Genomic DNA, 17,260 nt, shown 5'->3' on the forward strand with positions numbered 1-17,260 from the left:
AAACAACAATGACAACTACAACAACAAAAAATAGCCAGGTGTTGTGGTGGGCCCCTGTAGCCCCAGCTACTCGGGAGGCTGAGGCAAAAGAATTGCTTAAGCACAAGAGTTTAAGATTGCTGTGAGCTATGACACCAGCACACTCTACTGAGGGTGACATAGTGAGACTCTGTCTCAAAAAATATATAAATAAATAAAAATAGCCAATCGTCATGGAGGGTGCCTATAATCCCATCTACTCGGGAGGCTGAGGCGAGAGAATCGCTTAAGCCCAGGAGTCTGAGGTTGCTGGGAGTTATGATACAGGGCACTCTACTGGGGGCAAGAAAGTGAGTCTCTGATTCCAAAAAAAAAAAAAAAAAAACTCTCAGAGGGACAGGGTGGGGCCCCATGGTACCAGGGTGCCCATAGACACCCGTCTTAATCAGGCTTTCATCACAGGTCAAGGGTTTCTCAGCACATGTCACCACTCTGGGAGAGCAGCAACCAGAGTCCAAGGAGACCCTGCTGTGGGAGCTGACTGTAGAGCAGGTACAGGGAAGTCCCTGGGCTCACTGAATCCCAGCCTAGCCAGTTGACCAGTGGGGTGACCTTGGGATACTGACTTAACCTCTTGAGCCTCAGTCTCACATCTGTCAAGCTGTGGCAACAACAGCACTGAAAGGACTGGTGCATTGTGAGGTATGAACAAGGTCACCTGTGCAAGAATAGCACGTGGCCTGGAATAAGCATCAACCAAGTATAGTAGATAATTAAGGCAAGGACAGTGCCTGGGGGTTGGGGGCTAAGCAGGAGTTCTGCAAAGACCAGTGAAAAAGTGTGTTCAGACAGAGCAACAGAAAGTGCAAAGGCTGACAGCAGGAAAAGGTTGTGCACAGTGTCGTGAGAAGGAAGGTGGCTGGAGAAGTGACCAGGGAACGAGGCAGGGGGTGCATGGGACAGGGAGAGGGAACAAGGCCTGGTGGGGTGTAGTGGGGTCTGGTCAGGGGATGGGGGGTGGGGAGGTTGACAGGGAGGTGATGAGGTCTGGCTCCGTGGCTCATGGTCCCCTTCTCATTGGTCCTGCCCACTCTGATCTGTCCCTACCCTGCAATGGCTCCAACGGCTAGCCCTGCCCACCTGTCCTGGGGCCTTAACTCTGTCCACTTCCCACCTACCACCTGCTTCCCTCACCTTGCACACCCCAGGCTTCTTGTGAGTTTTCCACCCTGAAAGACTACAAAGCCTGCTGACCTGTACCTAACTTAAGTGTTATGTGGAGCAAAGTAAGCTGCCAGAGGGACCCTCTGCTCAGCAGCCAGAAAACTGGAGCTTGACGCCAGCTGTTTGCTCACTCAACATTTCCTGAGCACCCTGTACATGGCAGCCCTGTGGGAGAGGCGGAGGGCACAGCTGGAAACAAGATGGGCGAGGTCCCTGTCTCCCTGAGAGATAGATGGGTGCACAGTCCTGACAGTGTCATGAAGAAGCATAAATTAGTGCAAGTGGAGACAGGTGGGGCATCCAGGAGGCCTCTGATGAAGTGACCCTTAAGCAAAAGCCCAACCACAGCGAGGGACCCGAGCCCTGCAGATATCTGAGTGACAATGTGCCAGGAAGAAGCAGCCCCAAGTGCAAAGGCCCTGGGGGCTGTGTTGGAGCACAGCAGAGAGGCCAGCAAGGTTAGGCTGGGACAAAGTGAGTGAGGGCACTGAAGCAGTGGCTGGCCCCAGGCTGTAAGGGTCAGGATAAGCTGGGGGGCTGTGGCAGGATTACAAGCAGTCACATGACTTGTTTAAAAGCACCACCGGCTGCCATGGAGAGAAAAATGAAGGTGAAGTACAAAGCCCAGCCAGGAGCTACTACTGCAGCACCCAGGTGGGAGACGCAGGGCCCAAGGCTGGATGGACAGTGGAGATGGGGGACAAGAGGTGAATAGACATAGAAGGTAGAGCCAGAATCTGTGGACAGACACAATGTGGCGTGAGAAGAGCAAAGAGCAGGTACAAAAGGCAGGCAGGTAGGGTTGGGGGTCAATGACAATGGGGAACAGACCATGCCCCTGAAGATGTCACATTCCCTGAGGCCTGCTGGTCTACAGACAGAGAAACTGAGGCTCAGGGAAGGGCACGAACATCTCCATTTAGCTGCTGTCTCCCCACTCTGAGGGCGAGCCCCCAAGAAAAGGACATGAGCCTCAGGCCCCTGGTCCTGAGTAGCTCCCAGCAGGAGGAAGGGGGCTCACTCAGGGACAACTGTGTGCACTGCACTAGGGACCAGGTTGCAGAACTCCACCAGGTTGATAGTCTGGGGACCTGCCCAGGTGACACAGCTGGTTAGGGATGGAATTGAGACATGAACCTGAGTCTGTCTGGATCCAAAGCTGGTGCCTGGTGCCTGGTGCCAGGCAGCCTCCCTTGCAGGGACAGCAAGAAGCACATAGAGCAGCCTCAAGCAGCTGCAAGCTGGAGAACTGGAAATTAAACCAGAATGAAATTCTATCCTGGCCACAGTAGGAAACTCATCCAACAAGTGAATCTGCCAGGGGGGAGGGAGACAGGTCTGCAGAGGCCTGGAAACCAAAGAGGACAGAAGGTGACAACCACGGGAAGACCCAGGGAGGCCGCTGGTCATGATGGTCATCACAGGCATGGGAAAAACAAGCTTTCCTGGAGCTAAAGAAAAATGCTAAAAAAAGGCACTAAGGTAATCCGGCCAAGCCTCTTTGATGTTTTTCCACCCTTTTTAGAATCCAATGCTGGGTCTTTTTAAAAACAGATTCCAGATGGTGCTTGGTACAGATCTATGTCAAACTCAAAAAAACAATTCAGAAGGGATCTCAGAATCTTGGAATTTCAGGATCTTGGGCTACAGGATTCAGAGACAGACCCAGAAGCACCAAGCCCTCCGTGACCCACCCTGATCTCTGTCCCCCTCCCGCTGCCCTATTCCGCCACCCCAGGGGGCTGGGGCTGGCACAGCCAGGGGCTGTTTGGCCCCTGTTAGCCAGCTGCAGTGGCTCCCACCTATAATCCTAGCACTCTGTGAGGCCGAAGCTGGTGGATTGCTTGAGCTTACTGAGTTTGAGACCAGCCTGAACAAGAGTGAGAACCTGTCTCTACTAAAAATAGAAAAACTGAGCCCAAGAGTTGGAGGTTGCTGTGACTCTACCCAGGGTCACAGCTTGAGACTCGGTCTCAAAAAAAAAAAAATTCTGTACCTGTTTTTCCCACCTTCCTCTTACAAATAGGAGCAAACTCCTCCTCTTCCCACCCCAAAGCCAGAGGGAAGTGGAGAGTCCCAAACGCCTTGAGGCACACCCACCTTCCCAGGCCTCTCCCTGACCTTGCCCTTCAGCACTCCTGGTTGGGACTCATTTATAGGTCTGTCTCTCTTGGAGCCCCTGGGCCAGCCCAAAGCAGATGGAAAAAAAAACTTACAAAAAATCATCTCACTTAACCCTCACCAAAAGCCTCAAAGGAAAAAATAAACCCCAAATCATCCTCACAAACCAGCCTTGCTTACACCATCTCAACAGAGGAAAGTTGAGGTCTCGCCCACAGAAGGTGGACAGGGACACCTGCCCCACCAGGCCTGACCCCTCTAGCCCCCTCCAGCCCATCTATGTCCAGCTGCCTCTCTATGATGAAGGAGCAAATTCCAGAATCCCAAACTCAAGGGTCAGCATGAGACTGAGCAGGAATCCTGCTTGTCCCAAGCCACCTGCAGCACAGGAGGGGTCCGCACCCTTTACTGAGGGACCAGATGGTGTCTCCACTCAGCAGACAGGCTTTAGGGCATCAGCTAACCCAGGCTCCAGGGCCGAGCCAGGTGGGAGTAGCAGAGGTCACAGCTGTGCCACTGGGAACTTTCCAGCTTTACCATCTTTAGATGAATGCTAGGTGCACTCCAGATGACCTACAGAGAGGACACCTGGAGCCCGCAGCACCTGTCCCTCCAGCTGGCATCATCCACCTCACCCTTCCCAGGAACATCCACTCCCAAACTGGGTGACAGGTAAAAGGTCCAGGCAGGCTCTGGAAAGGCAGCAGGCAGCCAGTCAGTGGCCACTTCAGCTGCCCCTCCAGGCAGCAGCCAGGGGGGTCTCACCAGCCCCAAACCTCACCAGTCCCTCCCTTGGCTTATGGTAAAGCCCCATCACCAGCAGATGGCACTGAGGTACCCCTGTTTTGGCCTTGGGTGTGACCTCCAGTAACCCCCAGGCTGTTAGCCTCCCCAGGAACCTCAAGCTGCCCCCCTCAGCTGTGCCCTGACTCCCACCCAGCTGCCAGGCCCTGGTCCTGGGCTCACCCCTGCCCCGCGTCCAGCTTGACAGTCAGCCTGTTGCTTCAACCTCCCCCAGTAAACTCTCAAGTCACTCACTCCAAGTCTCCGCCCTGATGCAAGTCCCGCCAGAGCCTCTCTGCAGGCAATGACAGCAGCCTCTGTGTGCCCCTTCACAGCAGCCAGATAAGCTCTTTAAATCTGAGTCAGGCATGTTACCCCCTGCTCTAAGCCCTTGGATGCCAGCCCTTTCCCCTGCGGGAAGTCCTCCTCCCCTCCCCATAACCCCAGCCTTCCTCTGCCACTCTCGTCCTACCATTCTCCTCTCTTGCCCTCCCAACACATCTAAATCTGATCTTCCCACAGCTGGCTCAACATCCAAACCTCAAACCAAAAGGACTCCTCAGAGAAGGCCTCCGTTCCAGACTCCCATCTCAACAGAGGGAGCATTGTACAGCATTCTCCATTACCCCAGTTAAGTTTCTTGAAATGTAATCACATTACTTCTCTCCTATTCTTTGGTTCAGTGGGTGGGTGTATGTCTCTCCCCCAGACCCAGAGGGTCAGGAAAGGGTGCAAGGAGTGCAAAGAGCAAGTCTGACAGTCAGAGAGGCATGGGCGGCACAGGAGTCAGGAGAAAATATGCCTTCCTCAGCACTCTTGGCTTGCCCCTCCGCTTGCACACCCCTAACCACAGGGAGCTCACTCTCCAGCAAGGGAACTGCCGAGGGCTCTCCACGTGAGCTGAACCCTGCCTTCCTGCCAGTGTCCTTGCCAGTCCTCAATGCTGCCTCCTGCGCCCTGGGACGAAAGGAGCAGCAGTGCTCTGAGAGATGAGTCAGGCTGCCAAGGGCCCCCTTCACAGGAACAGGCCTTGCCTCCCCCCAGCGTCATGTGAAGAAAACGGCCAAAGCTAGCACACAGACACATGATGGGTGGCCCCTTGGCTTCCTGAAGATCCTCGCTCAGAGTGGGTGTGGTGGGTGGGTGGGGCTTCCAGGCCCCCTCCTCCCCTCCCCATGCACCCCATCCTGCAGCCTTGGAAGTGACCTGCTGGGGATTAGGCTGTAATCTTCCCACAAGCTGTCCCTGCACATTCTCAGTAGAGGAGGTGGGGGCTAGGCTCTAGCTCTGCTAGGCAGGACCTGGGTGAGCTGACCCCAGCCTCCCTCTGCAGTAGGTTCCCCCTTCTCTCTACAGCCTGGGGCCACATAAACCAGGGGGCCCTGCAGTTTCACTGAAAAGGGAGAAACTGGCTCAGCGCCTGTGGCTCAAGTGGCTAAGGCGCCAGCCACATACACCTGAGCTGGCAGGTTTGAATCCAGCCCGGGCTGCAACCAAAAAATAGCTGGGTGTTGTGGTGGGCACCTGTAGTCCCAGCTACTTGGGAGGCGGAGGCAGAAGAATCGCTTGAGCCCAGGAATTGGAGGTTGCTGTGAGCTGTGATGCCATAGCACTCTACCCAGGGCGACAGCTTGAGGCTCTGTCTCAAAAAAAAAAAAAAAAAAAAAAGAGAAAGAAAAGGGAGCAACTGAGTCCCGGATAGACTCACTTGACTGGCCTGGGGCTTCATGCTCCAGTGGCAGAGGTATCTAGACTGCCACCAGGTAATCTTCAACAACCCAGGTCTCTCCTTACCCCAAGTCCTTCAACCTCTGCCCTTTCAAAGGTGGGGATGGGGTGACATCACCATCTGGAAAAGGGTTGCAAACACCAAACTCTGCTGGAGCCCTTCACAGGCTGGACCTCATTTGCACCCACCAAAGTCCCATGAGGTAGGCATTGCTGTACCCATTTTATAGATGGGGCAAATGAGGCTCTGTGAGGTCCCTCAGCTGGTAAGAAGAGCACAGTTAACCACCCAGTGCTTTCTGCTCTTCCTCACCCCAACGCTTGCCTCGGCCTTGCCTGCCCCTACATGCCTGAAGTTTTCAGTTTCTCTACCTCTGTGGAAATTCCAGGTCTCCTGGGACATAATCCAGTCTCAGGCCCTGCCTCATCCTCACCTTATAAAGGAGAAAAAAGACAAAGGGGGAAAAGCCTCCACTTCCAGAATTCTTAAAGCCATTCCACAGAAAACAAGGAGAGCTGGAAGAATGAAGTCTTAAGGGGAGTCCAGGAAGGCTTCGTGGGGGATGTATTATTTGAATTAGGCCCTGAAGACTGGGTAAGAGAACTGAATGAGGAGGGCAGGTGCAAGGAGATGGGCAGATCAGTGCAGCTTCCTTCAGCACTTAGGAGATGCCAAGAATTGTCTTTGCCCTGGGGAAATAATGACAGACCAGTCCTTGCCCTCAAGCCTATAGCTCAACAGGGTTGACAGCCTCATCGCAGCTCTGCCAGACCTCCTGGCCTTTGCTCATCCAGGTCCTTGTGCCTGGAACTCCTTCTCTCTTCTCTGCCTGGCTGGCTCCAGCCTTCTGATCTCTGTGCTAGTGTCACCTCCCTGTCCTGGAGCCCAAGTGATTCCCTCCCTCGGGGTCTGTACTGGCCTCCATACTTTAACTGGTTTCTCTGCTACATTTCCCTCCACTAGACTGTGAGCCCTCACTAAATAGCAGCCACCGCATCCAGCACTCGCTCAATATGTACGTCAAACAGGAGGCGGACAGGGTGTCCACATTCTGCGGCTTTTTGGATTCAAGAGGAGGACATAAAAGCTCTCATTGCTTGCCCAATGCTACTGAGAAGTCTGTTCAGAGCAATGGGCCATGGATTTGGCTAGAGTCACAAAGGTCAGCATGATCTTGAAAATATGGAGAGGGGAAGGAGAGGCCTGCCGAGTACAGATGGGAGAAAGCAGGAGAAACCCCAGAGATGGTGAGGAGCAATGACTCTTCCGAAGGGCCAGAGAAATGGGTCAGAGGCGTCCTCCTAGGATGGGGAAATGACACACATCTGCAGGCTGATAGGAGAGAGTTAGGAGCAGGGAGAGTGAAACTGGGGATGGAGGAGACAGAGTCGGTGGACTCATGCCCTTGAGTAGGTGAAGAAGACAGACTCCAGTGGCCATGGTTGGGCTGCCCTGGCAGGGAAGATGGCTCAGGAGAGGGGCTAGGTATGGGGAGGCCCAGGACCAGGTTTACCCAGGGCTGTGCCAGGTGAATTCATTGCACAGGAGAAGGCTGCAGCAGGAGCATGTGGCCACTGTGTCCAAACTGGAGGGGGCAGAGGGAGGACAGGGGGTGAGGGCTAGCACACCAGAGAAGGCCAAGGGCTCAGAGGTCCCAGGCCTAAAGACACTGGCATCAGGTGGAAAGGCAGGAGTAGAGGGCTGCCGGACACCTACAAGGAGGACCAGGGAGTGCAGTGGCTATGGGAAGGCCCAGCCAGGCCTAGAGTTTGGCTGGTAACAGTGGCAGAGGCTGGTGACGATGAGACTGTGATGGAGGGGAGGCCAGGGTGTGCAATGGATCGTGGAAGTGGAGACCACAATGACCAGGACTAAAGGCAGGAGTGGTATGGGAGGAGAAGATGTTGAGCCTGGGGTGGATACCTTTGAGAAATAGGCGAAGTGACCTGGAGCTCATTTATCATAAAGGGAGGTGGGCAATCCAGTCCTAAAGGGAGGTGGGCAACCCAGTCCTGATGTGAGATTCCATGCTTGGGGGGATTGGCCTGGAAGTGGCCTCTGGAGCCAATAAACCCTGTCCTACTGCAGCCCAACAGAGGGAGGTTTGAGGGTAAGAATGGCCCCCACTGAGTAGGCAGTGGAAAGCATGGTCTAGAGAGGCTGGGTTACAGGGCAATTTACACAAGGTGTCAGGGACATTTTGGGAGGGGCTGAGGACCTGTGAACACATGCCATGTCTTGCTCCTGGACTTGAGGAGCTCTGGCTTATTGGGATTCCTACGTGATCACAGCCCACATCCAATAGCTTGGGGCTGTCCCAGACAAATGGCTACACCTTCCCCCATAGTCTCTCTCACCTGGAGCCTGCCTTCCCCATAGAGGGGAGATGAGCAAAATTCTATGCCTGGAAGGTTCCCCCAGAAACATGGGCATGGCCTCCCTGCCAGGCTCTGGCTAACACTCTTCTGCTCACATACATGGACCTGGGAGCCAGCCCCCTCTGCTGCAAGCCCCCCAAAGTACAGGAGCTAGTTTGTTTTTGTTTTTGTTTTTTGAGACAAAGTAGAATGCTGAGGCCTCAGCTTACAGCAACCTCAAACTCTTGAGGCTCAAGAGATCCTCGTGCCTCAGCCTCCCGAGTAGCTGGGACTACAGGCGTCCACCACAACACCTGGCTAATTTTTTTATTTTTAGTAGACATGGGGTCTTGGTCTTGCTCAGGCTGGTCTTGAACTCCTGAGCTTAAGCAATCCACCCGCCTCTGCCTCTCAGCATGCTAGGATTATAAGTGTGAGCCACTACCCGTGGCCTGGGAGCTAGTTCTTGACATCACTTCTTTAAAGACCAACCAATGCAAAAGTTCCCAGCCTGGAGTCCACTAGGAGGAAGAGTAGGGTTCTTTAAGGGTGGGAAGATTGGGAACCACCAGGTCAATCTCACCATCCTCCCATTTGATAGATTGAGAAACTGAAGCCAGGACAGCATCGGTATCTGCTCAAACCATACAGCCAAGGATCGAAGCAGGTGCAGAATGTGGCCTCAGGTCTTGGGCCCAAGACACTTCCCAGAGCCTGCTCCGCCTCCCTCCCACTGGACAGCTGGTTCTTCCGGGTCCAGGTGCCAAGTGTGGCTCCCTCCAACAGCCCTGCCATCTGCCTCTCCCTATCCTCCCTCCCTCCTCCTCCAGTTTTCCCTCTTCTCCCTTCCTCCCCAGCCTTTGTTTTTTCTCCCTCAGGCTCAGACTTGCCACACAGTTTTATATATACTGGTCATGTGGGGCTCCTCATGTGGCTGGGGACTCCCTGGAGCAGGGGCCATTGACTTGTGGACTCGGATCCCAGCAACCCCAGTTAACCTCTCTGGGCCTCAGCTTCTCATCTAAGGTGGGGATAACAAAACCCACCACAACATATATCTGGCGGGTCCTTTAAACTTGCATTTTCATAAGCGTTCTGGGACCCCCGAAACCCAGGCCCTCCAATCACACATTACAGATAAGGAAACTGAGGCTTAGAGAGGTAGAGATTTTCCAAGGTCCCGCTCTGATGATCCTGCTCTTGACGCCAAGTCCCAGGCTCTCTCAGGGTCCCTAACCTCCTGAGCTGCCCTCCTATGCAAGGAAGGGCCCAAGACTCATGGCAGATATTAGTCATCTTCTGCAGGTCTCCTTGGAGCTGACCCTGTTCTAGACCTAAGAGAGACAGACTAGCCAAGATACCAACCACAGGCAGGGGAAGAGGCAAGGAAGATTCCAAGGCAGTGGACTACAAATGCCAAATGAGGAGCCATGGACCTACTACCTCCCTGTCTAAGGGACAGGGCTATGCTGGGTGCTGGGAGAGGACAGGCTGGGTATGACTACAGACTTCCGGTCAGGAAACCTGTCCCCAGAAGCAGTCTCCAAGCCAAGCCTCTACATGAGCTTCCAAAACACACCTCTTCCCTACTCCAAATCTCTCTCCAGCTTCCCGCTGTCCTCAAATGAGGTCTAGCGTGTGAGTCTGTCATCCAAGGCCTCTCCTGGGCCACCCCCTTCTTATAGTGTCCCAGCCCTCCTGGATGGTATCTGCTGACTCAACCCTGTTCTTCTCACTGGACCAAGAATGCCTCTGAATAGGAGACTTGGTATTTCTGGAATGAACGACTGAATGTCGGGCAGTGCCTGTGGCTCAGTGAGTAGGGTGCCAGCCCCATATACTGAGGGTGGCAGGTTCAAACCCAGCCCTGGCCAAGCTGCAACAACAACAAAAAAATACACAGGCGTTGTGGCGGGCGCCTGTAGTCCCAGCTACTCGGGAGGCTGAGGCAAGAGAATCGCTCAAGCCCAAGAGTTGGAGGTTGCTGTGAGCTGTCACGCCAAGCACTCTACCGAGGGTGACATAGTAAGATTCTGTCTAAAAAAAAAAAAAAAAGTGAATGAATGTCAAGAGCTGGTAAAGGCTGTCTCCACCTTGTCCCTTTTTCCTCTGCTATAGAAGACTCCAGAATTGTTATATGCAATAGTGGGGGCATTGCAAACTGGCTGATAGGGGTGGGGTGGGGGGTCTCATCTTGAAGCTGCTAGGATAACAAAATAAGTTCAGCATTTTACTATGTTTACTTAGAATGTGGGGTAGGGGAGCTGATAAAAACAGGGCTGTAAAGCTGCACCTGCAAGCCACCCCTTGGTGACACCATGACCGAAGCAGGGAAGACACAGAGAATACATGGAAGGTGCAGCCTTGTAGACCAGGTTCAAGCACAGCTCTGATAGTCCCAGGCCTTGAGCTACTATGAGTCTCTTCAGGCCGAGATTTAATTCTGTGGTCTGTAACACGGAGACAAAGATACCACTCTCCTTAAAGAACGACAGGGTGTCACAACCAAAGCCCTTAAAAAATCAACTCTGAGGGCGGTGCCTGTGGCTCAGTGGGTAGGGCTCTGGCCCCATATACTGAGGGTGGAGTGTTTGAACTGGGCTCCGGCCAAACTGCAACAAAAAATAGCCAGCCGTCGTGGCAGGTGCCTGTAGTCCCAGCTACTCGGGAGGCTGAGGCAAGAGAATCACCTAAGCCCAAGAGCTGGAAGTTGCTGTGACCTGTGTTGTCACGGCACTCTACCGAGGGTGACAAAGTGACTCTGTCACTTAAAAAAATCAACTCTGAAATATTGAAAATGGCAATATTTCAAATGTGTTATCATTTTATTTTGCCAAAACAGACCATTTTTTAAAAAAGCCTGTCACCTACCAGCACTGATATTCTCTCTCCATAGAAAAAGAACATAAATTCCAAATAAAAGGTGGTCATTATGGTAAATCAGTTTAGCTCCTTGCAGTAACTCCTTTTTTCCCATCTACTCTAGAACAAAGAAATGAGTCACTGACAGGCTGTAGTCATGAGTGATTGACTGGGCACCTCTCACCTAGCCCAGCCTCCTCATTCAGATAGGGAGATAGTGACACAGGGGGTGGGGAGGGGACACTTGCTGAAGGTTCTAGCTGGGGGGGGGGGGGAAGCCAGGAGTGACATCTAATCTTCTGGCCCTCCAGCCAGCATTTTCCCCATTTCCCCTGAAACCTGGTCAGAGGCAGTAGCTCTGAGCTTGCCCTGGACAATGTCCCAACTCAGCCATCCCCTGCTAAGCCCAGGGCAGGAAGGGACAGGTCTGGTCAGGTCTGGCCTGGGGGCGGGGGATGCAGGAGGCTATGACACCAGGAGCTGAGAAAGTCTTAGTCAGGAGATTAAGCCGTGCTAGGCATGGTGGCTCAAGCTGCTAGCTACTCAGGAAGCTGAAGGCAGGAGGATGGGTTGAGGCCATGAGTTCAAGACCAGCCTAAGCAAGAGCAAGACCCCATCTCTACCAAAAATACAAGAACTAGCCAAGCATTGTGGCGGGCACCTGTAGTCCCAGCTACTTGGGAGGCTGAGGCAAGAGGATCTCTTGAGCCCAAGAGTTTGAGGTTGCTGTGAGCTATAACGGCACAGTACTCTACCGAAGGTGACAGACTGAGACTCTGTATATAAAAAAAAAAAAAAAAAAGACGAGCCTGGGCAACATAGCCAGATCTCTTTAAAAAGATAACAATAAAATAATAATAGAGCAAGAAGCCAGGTCCTGGAGGCAGTGCTTCTGCCCAGCCAGGCCTGGGGACTAAGGGTATGTAGGTTCTACGGTGGGTTCAAGTTTGGTGAGGCCACGAAGCTGACGCAATTTGGGGGCTCTCTTTTGGATAAACAACAGAAAAAAAATCTTTCTTTTTACAAATTTTGCAAAATCACAAATCCATGTGCACACAATGGCAGGCCGTTCCAAGGCTGTGACAGGGGTCTGGGTAGTACAGGGTCTGGGTCTGGAGAGGGGGATCTGTCATCCCAGTTTGTTTGGGATTGAGGGGCTCCTGGGATCTGGGACTTACAGTGCTTAAGGTGGGATAATCCTGGCAAACCAGGACAAATTGGTCACCCCATCCCTGGAGCTCTGGCTTCATCTGCTCACAGTGAAACCTGCTGCCTACCATACCCCGCGGTGTACAGAGGGATTGTGAGGGCCAAGAACAGGTGCTAGCTGCACCCACCAGCTGGGCGCTGAGATGGCTCAGTACACAGCATGCTTTTCAAAAAGACTGGAGAAGACACCACACCCCAGCCCTCCCTGGGGGGTGATGGACTGTGATATTTCCCCCTAAACTTTTTCTCTTGTGGCAAAATGCACGTATCATAAAATTTACCCTCTTCACCATTTCCAAATATACAGTTCAGTGGTATTTAAGTCCATTCATATTGTTATGCAACCATCATACATGATTTTTTATTTTTTTTAACACACTCTTTTTCTTTTTTCTTTCTTTCTTTTTTTTTTGTAGTTTTGGCCAGGGCCAGGCTGAAACCCACCACCCCCGGTAATCATACATGATATTTATATTTTCCAATAACTAACAGGTATTACTTTAATGATCAGGAAAAAATACTATTTTTAAAAGATGTCAATCAGGGGCAGCACCTGTAGCTCAGTGAGTAGGGCACTGGCCCCATATACTGAGGGTGGCGGGTTCAAACCCAGCCCCGGCCAAACTGCAACAAAAAAAATTGCTGGGCATTGTGGCGGGTGCCTGTGGTCCCCGCTACTCAAGAGGCTGAATCCCCTAAGCCCAAGACCTGGAGGTTGCTGTAAACTGTGACACCATGGCACTCTACTGAGGGTGACAAAGTTAGACTCTGTCTCTAAAAAAAAGGTCTCAATCAGCCTATTATAGGATCCTTCTGCTTAGACAAAAATAGTGAGCACCTTGGTCCAGGTGTATGAGCGGGGCTGGGAGGTCATGGGGGCATCTGGCATTGCATGTGGGTTGGCCTAAGTGACCTCTATGTCCTTTCCAATCCTGACATTCCAGGATTCCATACACTTCCCAGCCCAGGGGGAAACACTGTGCTTTGGAGAGGGAAGACTCGGTGATGAGAATGCTCATTTCTGACACGCTCTGGAAACTTGTGTCAGGCACTTGGCCTCACCAAGCCATGGTTTCTTCAAATGCTGGGCAAACTGGCTCTGGAACTGTGTCCCTTAGCACATAGTAGGTGCTCAGAGTTGATTTTCCTTCCATTTCCCACATCCTCTCATCCATCCTACAAATGTGTAAACCCTCCTGTCTCCCAGTCCAATGTGACATCACATTCTCCAGGAAACTTTTGATTCCACAACAGGGAGACCCCTCTCCTGGCTCTCAGAGCCTCTGCCTGAGGGCATCTGGCTTACTTCCCAGTGGGACTATGGGATCCCTGAGCATGAGGGTTTCGTCTGAGTCACAGTGCCTTCCCTCCGGGCCCAGCAGACTAAACAGAGCTTTGCTAAAGGAATCCATCACAGGCAGAAATGACCCAAGCAGATGAATGCCCACACTCCCTCACAAAGCCAGTGGCTTCATCCTCCCAAGCCAGAGGCCAAGGGGCTGACAGACAGACAAGGCACAGAGCAGGCCCACTTTATTGGCAGGTGCCCCCCCAAGTCTCCTGCCTTTGCCAAGGGCCTGGGGCCTCTGGGGAACTAGAGACTGGCCAGATGAATGAATTCAGTGCCACAAACTTTCATGTATGTGCCAGGTCCTGTGCAGGTACTAGGGACACTGCCTAACAAAACTGGGTTTCCCTGCCCTCAAAGAACTCCCCACTGGCCAGCCATTCGAGAAGCAAGGGGCTGAAACGTGGTCACCCTTCCTGTGGCACCAGGAGGAGGTTTTTAAAGGAAGTAGCTCTGTTCTCTCTGGCAGGCTAGCTCACACACCAGACCCTAACAGGGCCCTGAAAACTCAGGAAAGGTGGGAGATTGAGATCTCAGCTGGCTTCAGGTATAGCCTCCTGGGATCCCTGACAGTGCCCCTGCCCAGGAGCCTCAAACCAGGCTCTTCTGGTTTGGGCCTAACAGGAATGCTAAAGATGTCTGAGCAATGGGACCAACACAGGGAGCCTCAGCACCTGGCCCCAGACCCCAACAAGCTTTCTTCCTCTGGGGCTCTGCCAAGGCCACAAGAGCCCCTTCTTCTGTGCTCACTGGCTGTGTCCCATTCTCACCAAGTCTGAACAAGAAGCCAGCTCAGCCCTCTGCACTGAGGTCTCTGCCCCCCACCCTGGCTGGAGGGCCAGGACAGGCCTCTCTGCTCTTCACTACATAAGGGGGTTCTTTTTCCAAGACACTCCCATAGGCACCCAGGTGTATATTGGGGGTGAGGGTGTTATGGATTCCTGAAATGTCAGCCCAAGGGGGACTCAATGAGGCTCCTCCCACCCTTTCTAGAAATCCTAAATCCGGAAAGGAGGCGTGAGGGAGGAGGTGACACCCTCCACCTCGAAACTGAATCCCACATTTCTTGGGTGGTTCCCAGTCCAAGGTCACGACGAGAAGGAGAGGCAGTTCCCAAGTAGAAGCCAGGTATTCCAGCTTCTGACTCTGCTCCATACTGTCTGGGCCAGGCATTAAATGCCCAGTTCTCAGCCCTCTCCTCCTTCGAGCGTCCAAGGCAGTAGTGGCGAGCACCCCAGCGAGATGATCCACGCCCTGATCCACCCCCCAAAAGGCCACCTGAAACCTGGACTCCCCAGTCTGGCCGGGGCGGCCGCACACAACACCAGCCGCTAACTGCATAGCCGCGGCCTGGAGGTCATAGGGTGGAAAAGGGGGCATATAAATGGAGGGCCTCGGGAAACCAGAGATCCGGGAGCGGCGCCCCCGCAAGCGAAGCCCGCGCCCGGGGCCCTGGAAGGAGGAGCGGTGGGTGCCACGGCACCAACGACAGGGCAGCTCGCCGCCCGCTGCCGCGCCCCTGATAGGGGCGGGGTGGGAGATCTGGGTCGGTCCCAGCACGCCGCCCTTGCCCACACCCACCCTCGACTCGGCCCAGCCACCTGGCCAGTCCTTACCCAAGATACGACGCGCAGGATGGTGTGCGGCTGCCGGATCAGGGTGTAGGGGTCAAAGGCGCCCCCGGCTTTGCCCGCTCCGTACGCACCCCCTTCCATCGTGGCTGCACCCGCGCGGTGCCCCCCGCTCGGTGCGCGCCGCCGACTGGTGCGCGTGCGCGACTCCCCGCCCCCTCCCCTGCGCGCGGCCGGCGTGGCCCAGGGCTTCCGCAAGGGGGCGTAGTGCGCGGCGGGCGCAGCTCGCGGGATGCGGGCGGTAAGTGGGGCTGGGAGGCGCGCGTCCTCGTTCTCGGGGCCGCGCATGCTGCGGCCCCGGGCGTAGAGTGCGTTCATCGCTAGTGCAGTGACCTCTTTGCATATATACGGGGGAGGATGTACGCGTGCAAGTGCAAGTGCGGAACGTGTCCAGACCCCCGGCGGCCGCCTTCCCTGTCCCCTGTAGCAGCCCCTCCTACTGATGGTCTTCGTTATTTATTAGTCTGCTTGTGCTCCGTGAGAGGGCAAGAGCCGCGTTCATCCTCCTCAGAGGGTGCTTGGCACACAGCAGTTGTGGCATGAGCATTTCTCGAAGGCGTGAATGGACCGTGAATGAATAACCCTCTCCCAGAGCCCTCCAAAGCAGCCCCCGCCTCCCAGGAGCACCTTTCCACTTGGCTCTTACGATGACGTCATGTGTGTCCCGGTGTCTGCGCACACACACCCCCTCCCGCGCCCAGCCTGAAGGGCTCTGGCACAGGCAGAGGCGAAGAAGGGCAGTCAATTCTTTCTAAGACTTCCTCTCCCTGCCACCTCCCACCCAGCACAGGCTGAGGCAGGAGGATGCTTTGAGCCATGAGCTAGGCTGACACCATGGCACTCTAACCTGAGCAACAAAATGAGATTCTGTTGCAAAAAAAAAAAAAAAAGACAAACCACAGTCTGGGAAAAAATATTTTATTTGCAGCTTGGTGCCTGTGGCTCAAGCCCGCTAAGCAACAACGGCTGCAACCAAAAAATAGCCGGGCGTTGTGGCGGGGACCTGTAGTCCCAGCTATTTGGGAGGCTGAGGCAGGAGAATCGCTTGAGCCCAGGAGTTGAAGGTTGCTGTGATCTGTGAGCACTCTATCCAGGGCGACAGCTTGAGGCTCTATCTCAAAAAGATATATACATTTTTTTATATTTGCAAAGTACGTATCTGATAAAGGACTTGCATCCCCTTTCCTTAATCCAGGAATTAATTATGTAATTATTTGTTCATCATTACCTCTGCTAGTCTGTGCACTCCTGAGGCTCAAGTTTTGTCCATCTTGTTCACTGCTGTAACCAAGGGCCTGAGCAGACAGTTGGTGCTCAATGTGGACCCTAGTCCACATCACCCTATCACAGGCTTGTGCTGGAGCTCCATGTATGTGGCTTACGCGGTGGAAACAGGCTTGAAGGAGGAATGCTCACCATAGGCGGACAGCCACCTTCCAGGGCTGGCTCCCAGGCTGGCCTGCATTCCTTGCCGCCTCTCTCTGCCTGGAGTTTCTTTCACTAGTTCCAGGAAAAGGTTAGAAAAGAACATCTCCAGAGGCTTTTGCTTCCCCAGTATCCTGTCATTCTGTGTTGACAGGACACCAGATCTGCACAGAGGAAATGTAAGGTGTGCCTGAGGGCACTTCTTAAAAACAATATGTAGGTAAATGTGCATCTTTGCCTCTATGTATTGAGTGTTTACTCACTTATCAGGCCATGGGCTAAAGGCTTTATGTACATTACTGCATTTAATCCAGCAAATTTATGAGGTAGTGACTATGGTTACATAAAACTTCCAGAAGAAAACATAAAATCTTTATGACTTTAAGCAAAGAGTTCTTGTGAGTCTTATATAAAACACCAAGTGTGTGATCCATAAAAGAAACAATTGATAAAGTAGACTTTATCAAAACTAAGAACTTTGCTTTTTTTTTTGAGACAGAGTCTCAAGCTGTTGCCCTGGGTAGAGTTCTGTGGCAGCATCATAGCTCACAGCAACCTCCAACTTGGGCTAGCGATATCTTCTTGCCTCAGT

At 53.3% G+C, this 17,260-nt stretch overlaps 1 protein-coding gene across 3 annotated transcripts in view; it reads right to left on the reverse strand.

The window, feature by feature from the left end:
• SYNGR1 (synaptogyrin 1) overlaps positions 1 to 15,426 on the reverse strand; it is a 30,382-nt gene extending 14,956 nt beyond the window's left edge. Inside the window, exon 1 of one of the 3 annotated variants that reach the window (XM_053585999.1) lies at positions 15,229 to 15,426. In XM_053585999.1, coding sequence (XP_053441974.1) covers positions 15,229 to 15,327 — 99 coding nt within the window. In that variant the 5' untranslated portion in view covers positions 15,328 to 15,426. The remainder of the gene's footprint in view (positions 1 to 15,228) is intronic. The other 2 variants (XM_053586000.1, XM_053586001.1) reach the window with 2 other exon arrangements.
• Positions 15,427 to 17,260: the final 1,834 nt, after the last annotated feature.

The sequence above is a fragment of the Nycticebus coucang genome, chromosome 3 (assembly GCF_027406575.1).
Source record: "Nycticebus coucang isolate mNycCou1 chromosome 3, mNycCou1.pri, whole genome shotgun sequence".
Classification (NCBI taxonomy): Eukaryota; Metazoa; Chordata; class Mammalia; order Primates; family Lorisidae; genus Nycticebus; species Nycticebus coucang.